The sequence below is a fragment of the Astyanax mexicanus genome, chromosome 1 (genome assembly GCF_023375975.1).
Source record: "Astyanax mexicanus isolate ESR-SI-001 chromosome 1, AstMex3_surface, whole genome shotgun sequence".
Classification (NCBI taxonomy): Eukaryota; Metazoa; Chordata; class Actinopteri; order Characiformes; family Acestrorhamphidae; genus Astyanax; species Astyanax mexicanus.
In genome coordinates, this window is record NC_064408.1 from 107,428,694 (window position 1) to 107,440,881 (window position 12,188).

General features: G+C 38.9%; 1 protein-coding gene across 2 annotated transcripts in view; it reads right to left on the minus strand.

Moving 5' to 3' along the window:
- The window catches only part of ofcc1 (orofacial cleft 1 candidate 1), a 168,284-nt gene that overhangs the window by 67,664 nt on the left and 88,432 nt on the right, over positions 1-12,188 (minus strand). For both annotated transcript variants that reach the window (XM_022680172.2, XM_022680169.2), the window contains exon 17: positions 1,897-2,127. In XM_022680172.2, the coding sequence (XP_022535893.2) occupies positions 1,897-2,127 (231 nt within the window). The remainder of the gene's footprint in view (positions 1-1,896; positions 2,128-12,188) is intronic.

The window sequence follows — 12,188 nt, forward strand, 5'->3', positions numbered from 1 at the left end:
TTCGCTCCCTCCCTCCCTCCCTCCCTCCCTCCCTCCGTCCATCCGTCCGTCCACTCATCCCTGGGTGCTGCACTGCATTTTTCTCATGTTCTGTCAGGCTCTTTTCCATGATTTAATGCCCGCGCTCGTTTTGGCCGGGGTGGAAGCTGGCGTGTGAGCGCGCTCAGCAAGCCTCTCCTAGGCGATAAATTAAATCAACACCACATGCACAACACAACCAGGGCATCTAACTTCAGCTTTTATGATGAAGCCCTGTTGACACAATAAGGCATGATACATTCTTTCCAAATAATGCAGACTTAAGGGACATCGTGATTGGATGTTGAAATCAATGCACTGCCCCCACGTGGGGTCATTAAAAGTTTGGAAAGGAGGAGGAAGGTGGGTTCGCTGCTGAATTGCAGGGCATTTATCTGCTCTTTCGATTTTAGGAGGGTGTACGCAGATGAGTGTGTACAGCCATGTGTGCCGTGTGTACTGTCTGTTAGTTAGTTGAACTTAAATTTGGATCTGTACGTTTGGATCTCATAACTTAAACTTTATATTAGAATTAGAAACACACTTTATTCTCTGCATTTAACACACCAGTGGCAGTAACCACAGACCTGCACTTAGATTTAGAGGATTGGGGCAGTGAGAACACACACCCAGAGCAGATGGGTGCATCTGTGCGTCTTATGTATGAATTTTACCATTCAGGTATTAAGGGGCAGTAACGCCAAGTAACACATAGAGTTTCAGTTTAGTTCTCCAACAGCATCAGCATTAGCATTAGCTGCTAACTGCGCTGAGCACTATCTCTTTCCCTGTTCAGAAGTGAGTATTATCGGCATGTACCCTGCTGCTAACCCCAGATATCAATGCCGGAGCAGCATTAGCATTAGCTGCTAACCTCAGCGCTAGCACTTTTGCTGTTCAGAGGCGAGTATATTGGACTGCGAGTTTAACGTGTTAAAACAAGCTATGTGGGATGAACTGCTAGCTAATATCACCCTGGCTTACCTGAACACTCAGAGTTCCTCAGTGTAGCTCTGTCGGGTGGCATTAGCTGCTAACAGCTAGTGGTTACCTGCTAATGCTAATGCTCCAGCTTTAGTGGAAATCTGTAAATATAAGCTTACTGTAAATAAACTGAAGCAGTTTACTCACCCAACTAAACAGTTTTTAGGAGAGAAATCTGTGTAGATTAACATCCATCAGACTCGTCTCAAATGTGTTTTTTTTTTTTTTTGAATTACACTTTTGTTTACCTAACTTAGTTTAGCTTTACAGGTCAATGGGTGGCGAGACCTGCTGAATTTAGAAGAAAAACATGGCAACACCCCTTTTCCTACTACTAGTTACTAGTTAATAGTGTTGCATGAAATGCGCCTTATAATCCGGTGCACCTTATGTATGAAAATAGACAAAAACAGCCTGCACATACCTCTCTGTTCACATGCACAATATGTACAAATATCTGTTTAAACCTCTTTTAATTAATGCATTTGGCTAATAGATAAACCTGAACATACTTGTATGTTTTAGGTAAAAATCTTATCATAAAAATAATGTTTTTAGGATTAGGAAGCATTTTAAACTTTTTTTTACTGATGCTGATGTTCCTTTTTTGATGCACTTATAAAATACAAATATAAGCTCTGCAGTTATTAGCTGGTTTATGGCATCCCAACTGATCAGAGCCACACATCCTAGCCATCACTATACCTTTGTTTTTGTGTTCTTTCTTTAGCTATTTGTGTCCTGTATATAGTTATCTACCTAAGAAAAATGCAGTATGTTCAATCACACCATTTTACGTTCCCAATATTTTTTCATGGTGCAGGCTGGCCCTTTCCCCGCACTTCCAGCAAGTCTTTTCTCACAGAAAGTGAACTGTGGGCACTGGAAGGTTACCTGTTGACAGGTATGTTGCGAGTGTGGAGGTAGAGCCACTGGCTGCAGTAGTGCAGGTAGAGGCGGGGAAACCAGGTGAGGATGACCAGGACGAGGAGGAGAGCGAGCTGTCTGAAGTGAGGCCGGGGACAGCAGGACAGGCCAAGTTCTCCTGGGAGCAAGCGCCTCACCATCCGTAAACGTGCGGCCGGACCACAACACACAGCCCCGCACAGAGCACCTCGCTCAGACCTGTGGAGAAAATACACACAGACACACAATTATAGCTCACACAGGCTAAAACTCCACCATGCACACCTTTGCGTTAAGTACAGTTTTACTGCTGTTGTAGTCTTTCACACACTGTATACATTATCCACACATTTATCCACTTACCCACTTCATTCCTCATCCATTGTCAAAGTGCCATTTCTCATAATTCGATATCGATCTCTTCCTGTGTGCTACTTAAACGTATACAGAGCGTAGGTGAGAGTAACATGTCTAAGAGTAACATGTCTAACATGTCTGGCATCTTCTCTAAAGGCAACAGCAGCTTTTGACTTTTCCGTACGTCTGCAGAAAGTCAAAAGCAGGCAGCAGACAAAAAGCCAGTGTCAGAGACACACACAAGATGGCTGGATGTCAACAGGCATCACACCAGAGCAGCAAATAAAAGATGACTTCCATCGCTGCCGTAATGAAGATATTGATGATGCATGAACTGGAATATTTTTAGCTGTCTGCGCATAAGGGCCCTTCAAGAGAGACGCCGTAAAAGGATGTGAAATCCTTCATCGCTACCAAACCCGCTTTTATTGCTACACTTACATTTAATGAGGCAGGGCTATCAGGACCCCCCCCCCAAAAAGTATGCATCAAGTCTATGCCCCATAACCACAATATTTAATCTTGTGATATATCAAATACTGTATAATATTTGAGAACAAATTTAAAGTACATGCAGAATACAGAATATGTACTGTAGAAGGCATTACCACCCACAGTGGAGAGTGCCAAAAATTGGTTACGATTGTGAACATTTGTGAATAGGAGTGGCTCATAGCTTATGATAAACAGAAAATGTAACTGTAATTATTGGTCCAATATTGTAATTAAAGCACATTATGTATAATCTTTAGGTTCAAAATCATTAAGATGCTCCTCTGACTTTTATAGGAAGAAACAGTGCCGTAATTATTGCTCTGCCAGGTTTAACTGCACTGTGTAACTTTGGTAAAGTGACTAGAAATGCACTGCACAGACCATAAATCATGTAATATACAGCTCTAAAAAAAAATAAGAGACCACTTAAAAAATATGATTTTTTTAAATTTTACGACCTCTGGAATATAATCAAGAGGAAGCTGGATGATCACAAGCCATCAAACCAAGCTGAACTGCTGCAGGAGTGGCATAAAGTTATCCAAAAGCAGTGTGTAAGACTGGTGGAGGAGAACATGCCAAGATGCATGAAAACTGTGATTAAAAACCAGGGTTATTCCACCAAATATTGATTTCTGAACTCTTAAAACTTTATGGATATGAACTTGTTTTCTTTGCATTATTTGCATTATCATGTTTTGTTATTTCAGCCATTTCCCATTTTACAGTGCAGTGGGTGATCATGTGATAATGATCGTGGCTGGTGGTGTCTGGCTAGAATTGTCCATGCATACAAACAACTTTGTAATAAATAACATCCACACTTAATGGAGGAAATCACTCAAACATATTATTAGCACTTTGAGATTTCTTTGAAATGTAAAGTGAATTACAAATAAAATGTATTAATTCATTAATTAATATTCTCTGCAGGTCAGTGCAGTGTTCTTTAGCTTCCATGTAACATGGCAAAAGTCATGGGATACCATACTAGTTCCAGTTCCATGACATGCAGCATGTCAGTACATACATTTATCACTGTTACGGCAACATTTACAGAAACATTATCTCCAAATTGTTCTTTTCAATGACATAAAAGACAATAAACACATGAAAATTGGTGGTGAGGCTCTGAGTGCTAGTCTTTACTGTCCTGCTGTTGGGGCATCACTAGTAATAGGGGGTGTCCTAATGAGTGTGCTGGGTAACTGGCTGTGTAAATTAGAGAGAAAATGGGATACAAATTAGAAATAAAAAGATTGGTGGAATTACGTCATAAAAAGCTACTATGTTGTGATAAAATCTGTACATACCGTTTAAAATATGACCCCCATGATGAGGGCAAAATTCATTAACATAAAAAGTACTGTTTGGCAACCTTTCTCACTACTGTCTCACCAAAACAAGAGGACTGTAAGCGTGTGTGCATATATTCCATAATGTAAACACAAGAGCACGGCTCTGTAAATCTAGAGTAAAGAACAGCGAGTGAGAACATGTATCAGTGGCTGGGCTTGGCATGGACGGGCCAGGTGCCAGTGAGCCAGGGCTTCAGTCTTTAAAGCTGATTTGTGCACTGATGCCCTCGGGGGAATCCTGGGAACTATTTGCGCCTTTGGTTAAGGCTCTAAATCTGGGCCCACTTAAACACCGGACTTATCCTTTATTTGGAGGATTAAGTTATTTGCTGTCACCTCTTTTTTTTTTCTTTAACTCCCCTTGATTCAGGCCATAGGCATTGTTTGTTGAATGTTCCAAACCCAGATCCCTCTCTCCATCACAGGATGGATTTTGTTCTCATCTGCATATTTAAAAGTGTGGAAGAAAGCAGTGAGTTTTGTTTCAGTGAAGACGACACAACTTTAACCAAAGTAGCTTTATTTTCATAGATTTGGAGTATTGCACTCCATCCATTGTCTATATAAACAAATATTATATATATATATATTTGTCAGTCAGTGTCACACTGGTATACTTAGAAATGATTTCTTTGTGTTATGAATGCTAATTGCACCAATATATTTTTGGTTGGTGAGAAAAAAGAAAAATATTGAACAAAAAGAATAAAAATTATTTTTACTGTTTCTTGATTTTGAATCTGGCAGCTGTTTTTCCTTACCCTGAAATAACAAAAATATATTTTTATTAATGTATTATGTTTACATTATGTAAACATCTCATGGTTAATTCCCCTAAATAAATGTTACAAAATTACTCAAGGTTTTGCAAGGTTAGATGCAAAGTTTTTGTGTGATCATGACAAACTATCATGACCACATATATTTGTACAAACATATACATAGGCAAATCAAGGATATAATCAGTTCTTCTTAAACACAAGCAATTGAATATTAAACCTAATAAAACAATATATGTGTGTAAACTACGGACAACATTTCTCCCAAATTCCAAATGAAAATATTGTTATTTAGAGCATTTATTTGCAGAAAATAAGAAATGGCTGAAGTAACAAAAAAATGCAGAGCTTTCAGACCTCAAATAATGCAAATAAAACAAGTTCATATTCATAAACTCTTAAAAGTTCAGAAATCAATATTTGGTTGAATAACCCTGTTTTTAATCACAGTTTTCATGCATCTTGTCATGTTCTCCTCCACCAGTCTTACACACTGCTTTTGGATAAATTTATGCCTGCACTCCTGGTGCAAAAATTCAAGCAGTTCAGCTTGGTCTGATGGCTTGTCATCATCCATCTACCTTTTGATTATATTCCAGAGGTTTATTTTTAATATTTTGTAGAGAAACCTTTGCAAACAATGACTGAAGTCTGTTTTCATCACTTTATATGACATTTTTAAGCCCCTTGAATGAAACCAGAAAGTCTACATTTCAAGTGTATCTCCATTTCAAATCCAGTGTGATGGAATACAGAGCTCAAATCATGAAGAACGTGGCACTGTCACTAGTGTCACATTTCCATAGCCTATTTACAAACACATTGTTTGATACATGCTGTAACAAACATCAACCTTCCGTACTGCATCCATGGACAAACAACCAAACTCCAACCGCTCCAATAGTCCAAAGTCCAATAATGAGGAAACACTAAAGCCCGTGTAATCTCAGTTCTGTGGATCTGGGAGATAAACCAAACCGCACTGTAAGCTGGAGCTCAGCAGGCCCTGCTGCACTGCTCCGCACATGAAGCACAAATTAGCACTGTGGCTTTCATCACACCAGCACCAGCTCTCTCTCCACCAGATTTAAAGCTTTAAATCTTCAAAGTAGCAGCAAGTTCCTCACAAACTACCAGTACAGCAGCGTGATTACACACCGCACGCAGAACTGAACCCGCCTGTCTCCCGCTTACTGGCGAAAGTGACGTGAGCCGGGTAGAAGCAGGCCCATTTATCCAGGCCGTCAGCTGACGAGCGAGCGCACCAGTGTGAGATAGATAGGTGGGAAGAGCTGTGAAGAGTCTTGATGATTGATAGTGTAAACTGTGAGATTAGCAATATCAGAGCACGTCTTCTTTACCGCGTCGCTGTACGAGCGAGATTTTACTTCAGAGCGCTTTCTGAACGATTTATTCACGCTGCTTCTGCATACGGCCGCTTTGAAGTGAAGAGAGAGCGGCACACTGACACTGCTTTATTCTTAAGCTTAGCGCTCGTCACACTGAGGAAAGATACAGCGCAACTTTTCTTATTCAGAGCGTTTACCACTTCTTTTCTTTAACAGATACTGTACATATGCCCACGCACACACACATACACACGCCTTGAGGCTGACACGTTTTTATATTAGTGTCTGTTAGTGTCTTTACCTTGTCCTATGTGTGCATGTGTGTCTGTTTATCTTACAGAGAGCTTCCGTCATTTATATACAGTAAAGTGGCTCAGCAGTTAGAGGTCTGGATTAGGGGTGGGCGATATGGCTCTAAAATAATATCACGATATTTCAGGGTATTTTTGTGATAACGATATACTTGGCGACATAGGAAAACAGAAAAATTATTAAATAATTTCAGGAATATAGTATAAGAGTATAACAGCATAATCATAATGTGGCAAAATAAATAATACAGCATAAAATAATATAATGCAGCAAAAAATATTGCAGAATATTTAGTGCATGCATATAAACTGCAAACTAAAACAATTACACAATAAATACACTTAATGCTTCACAGTAAATAATAGACTACTTTTAAGACAGAACAGCCCTATTATCACGATATGGATTTTTAATATCATGATATTTCTGTGTCACGATATATTGTATACGATATAATATTGCCCACCCCTAGTCTGGGTTACCGAGTACAGGGTTGTGGGTTCAATTCCTGGCCTGAGCAAGGTGGCTTTCCAGGTATCGCAGCGATAGCTGTCCACCACTCCAGGCAGGTGTCCTCAAAATATCATATTGTGTGTGTTTGGATCCCTGGTGTGTATCTATGAATTCACTGCATTGATGAATTAAAGGAGGAGGCCACGTTCCACTATTGAGCATAAATATTTCAAATATGGTAGATTTATTTTGTCTTGTCTTGCAAGATGTCTCAAGCATATTGTCTCAAGTAGATACACTAGCTGTGTAGTGGAGCAATGGTGGGTCTAGGTGGTTAGAGTACTGAGTAATTAGTCACAGTAACACCTCAGCAACAACCTAGCAAAGGGCTCTCCATACTAAATAAACACAATAAGCAATTGAGGTCAATTGAGTCAACACAAATGATTGAGGTCATGCTCATATCCTGTATAATAAGTCAATAACTTAAATGGCAGGACTGTTAGTAACCACCTAAGACACCACAGCAACCACCCATCAAATGCTTAGCAACACCACAGCAACCACCTAGCAACCACCAGCGATACAACAGCAACCACCTGGGATTCCATAACAATTACCTAGCAACTCCTTAGCAGCCACCCAAAAACTGTGCAGTCCATCACCTGTCCAGTTCACATCACTGCAACCAAAAGGAGTATCATAGCAACCACCCAACAACTGCTTAGCAACACCACAGCGACCACCTACACTGAAAAATGTGTAAAAACTGCGTTATCAATTTTAATTTTTATGTTGGTGTAATGAAAAATTATAATTTCTGGTTCAAACCTGTTTTTCCCAGTTTGCCTGAAAGCAAATCCATTTCCTATTAAAACAATTAAACTAAATGATTGAACTCAAGGTTATGACATCACATCAGGTCAGTCCTCCTGGAGTTTTTCTGTCAGTCAGTCTCACATTTTTCCCACTGGTTCCCATCACCACTACTACACGTAAAGGGCGTGGCCTCCCTCACCATCATTGTGAAGTTGTTCCCTGCAAGGTACCTTCTCTAAGGAAAGTTTTATATAAAGGGTAAATGCTTGTGTTGAAGTTGTAGGCTGTAAGAGCAAGTTTCTGTGTTCACAGTTTTGTTACAGCAGAGTTATACTGCCTTTGTCATCTGGTCAAGTAAGGAACGCAAGCCTAATTTATAAATGTTTAAAGTTTCTTCAGCGTCAGTTGTTACTTAATATTAAAAAAATAAAACCTTTTTGAGTTATTCTAACATAATTTATAAATAAATATATAAATAAACAATGCATTTTGGCTAAAAAGAAAATAACAGAATTTTTTTTTATCAAAAAAAATGTTTTAACAGAGTTATAGTTATTTTGATTAGTTTATTCAAAGGTAAAACTATACATGACTATAAAAGAAAACCATAGACTTTTTTCCAAGTTAAAAATGAAAAAAAAAAAGAAAAAAAAGTGAATTTATAATAAATCATTGTTTCCTTTGTTTTAAAGAACTTTTTTTGGTACTTGGATTAAATAATGTATTGATTGATACATAAATATAAGTTGACAAAAATAATATATTTAGGTGTATTAGGGTAATTTAGAGTAATTCGAGACCTAGGTTGGTCCAAATTATATTTTTTTCAGTGAAGCAACCAATAGGGACACAACAGACACCACCTGGGATTCCATAACAACTACCTATCCATAACCAACTCCTTAGCAACCACCAAAAAAAACTGTCCAGTCCCTCTTCCGTCCAGTTCACATCATTAAATTGCAGCAAATCAACTTCAATCAATTTTAATATTAAAGTGTCCTTACCTTAATGAAGGGATTATTTGGGTAATATTTTGGTATATATATATATATATATATATATATATATATATATATATATAGTTTGATTCCCTGGCGAGGCAAGAACACCACACTACACCAGTGGGCATCATTTGGCATCAGGCCATAAATGTAGTGCAAATGTAGTACCACCCCATTTTCCGCTGCTTGAATAAGCTTTTATTGAGATTTACCATTATATTATATATAATATATAATTTACCATTATATATATATAATATATACATATATATATATATATATATATATATATATATATATATATAATGCTCAAATGAACTGAACCTGCACAACTTAACTATATAATAGAGAAAAAAACACACAGGGTTGTGTGTTAAATTACAAGGCAAAAATAAACTATATTTACACATGCAAACCCACTGCCCTGTGAAATACAGAATGTGTGTGGGGTCGACTGCCTTGAATCTGGATGTGATTTCTGATTTCTGTCTGTTTACACCCACAATTCTATCCAGATGCCACCAATCACGATCCATATAAACCACTGTGCTGTCCACTGTGGGTGGTAATGCCTTTTATGATTATAGTATCCCTGGTACACACATCAATCACACTGTGGACAGAAGAATGTTATATAACCTCCCAATTTCAGAAATGGAATATCTCACTTATCTGACACCCACTATCAGGCCTCCCTCAATAGTCCGATAGTTCACGTTGCCTTGCCATGAGCATGCTGGCCAGTTTCCAACCTCGCTCACAAGATCACATCTTATAGCATATAATACTATATTCTACTAAATAATAGCGGGAGTCCGAATTATTTTGTTTCTAAACTGAAAGCAGAAGCATTTCTGAGTGGATAAAGGATAAAATATTGGGTTTAATGGTACCAGTGTGCTGAAACGACCATCCCTGCTAAGACTTATATACTCATTTTAAAAACTGAGGTGTTGAGTCGCTTTTCACGTGAGTTCTTCTGGCCGTCACGTGTTTTACATACTTATGTCACACGTACAACCTCTAAACAGCCTCTAAAAGAGGATCTGGCTCAGTTTTACTAAACACGAGCGGCTGGTGGAGCAATGGAGACTTCAGAAGGGGAAACTCAGACCTCAGTATTAGTTTATTCACTCACAGTAAAAACAAAGTGTGTAGCTGAAGTGAAGTTTCTGACTAAGACTCTCTTTCTCTCTCTCTGATTGAACATAACCTGGAATCGGATACATTCATCCGCCCTGAAAGGAGACCGCATCACACCGGCCCAGTTTAAAATTACGATTCTTCCGCATGCTCGGTGCAATTACCCATTCTCACCAGAGAGGTCCCTAAATCCCAAACTTACGGACATCAGCTTTAAGATCTTATAGTAAATAGTCCACAATGCACTGCACATTGCTCAACACACACACACACAAAATACTATAAAAAAAGAGCTGAAATGATGCCATCACACTCTACTGGACTTCCCATTAAAAGCAGGATGTGATGAAAATGTTAAATAATTTTAATATTCAGATTTTAAACAATCCCATTCACACAGTTCTCTCAGAGCGCGTATAAAGTGCCGAACATTAGTGACCCAGGGTGTAGCTAATTCACAGCGCCCTCTGACGCTCTTTAAACTAACTATGCTAACGCGGTGGGGGGTTGATGGATGTTGATAATCAGCTGACGTGAATCAAAATCATTTGTTTTGTAACATGGAAATAACTGACTCACTCGTGTACACTCCAAGTAGTTTACATTTCATCAAATTTCATCAAATGTTTTTTGCATGTTTTCCAGGCCTGCAAACATCTTAACATCCAGCCCCTTTACAAGCAGGCATGTTTCCATAGCTCTGGCACAGTAAAGATGCACATAAACGTATTTCATTGAGAAAAAGGGAGTAAGATGGGAGTTGGGGGGGCAGTAAAAGCAAATTAATACTCTCTGACTCAGCGGCAGAATTGGAATAATCTGATAATTACAACAAGACTTCACCCACTGCCAAATTACTGGAATTATTTGCAGCTGAGAGAAGGAGGGATGAGAGCTACGGCGAGCTAAGCTAACCCAGAGTTGGGAAATTAGCAGGCCTTGTTTGACTAATAGCTAACTGTTTCGTTTTTTTTCTGTTAACACACTGAGGTTCTCACTTATGAGGCAAGTGCTGGGGTCTCTATAAAAGCAGGGGAGTGCCAGTGTGGGTTTGGACGGGCAGCGGAATGTGTGTGTGTGAAACGCCGCTGCGAACACACGCAAGCACAGCTTCTTCCTTCCAGTCTTTTTTTGGCTCTTTACCCCGCTCACACACTCGCCGAGGCCAGCGGTGAGCTCGCGCAATGGTAGCCGATTAAAAGGCCGTGCAACATGTGGTCGTTTATGTGCCGACTGTGTCTCTCCGCGGGAATTATAACGTGGAAACGGCCGGATCCACTGAGCTTCGTAAACCCAGTGGAAACATCACTATCTTCACGCACCTGGGGTCCATGCTGAGAACTAAAATGCTGCGTTACAAGCAAGTTGTTCTCCAGAACTCCTGAAAAAAAAGCCTCGTTCTGACCTTTAATATAAGCTGGATGCTGGACGGATCCCAGCGTGCGAGAGCTGGGTTTCATCAGTAGCTTGATTAAGTAAAGGAAACAAGTCATCAAATCATCAAGTGTAAGTTTGTATGTTCACAGGAGTGAAATATAAAATAAAACAAGAGAGTACAGATGCCTGGACTTAAAACTAGTCTAGGGGGTACAAACTTTAGAATGGTTAAACAGAATTTGGTAGTCCTACAGGAAACAAAACAGTACATGAAATTTGGTAGCAGGACAGAGAATCAGACAAAACATTGAGGAGAAGGAAAAACGTTGGGGGGGAGTACTATCACATGTACTATCAAATATATTAATATATATTAATAATATCAAGGCTAATATACAGCTCTGGAAAAAAATTAAGAGACCACTTCAGATTCTGAATCAGTTTTTCTGATTTTACATGTTTTATTCTATAAACTACAGACAACATTTCTCCCAAATTTCCAAATAAAAATATTGCAAATATTGCAAAGAAAACAAGTTCATATTAATAAAGTTTTAAGAGTTCAGAAATCAATATTTGGTGGAATAACCCTGATTTTTAATCACAGTTTTCATGCATCTCGACATGATCTCCTCCACCAGTCTTACACACTGCTTTTGGATAACTTTATGCCACTCCTGGTGCAAAAGTTCAAGCAGTTCAGCTTGGTTTGATGGCTTGTGATCATCCATCTTTCTCTTGATTATATTCCAGAGGTTTTTAATTTGGTAAAATCAAAGAAACTCATCATTTTTAAGTGGTCTCTTATTTTTTTCCAGAGCTTTATATAAGGGG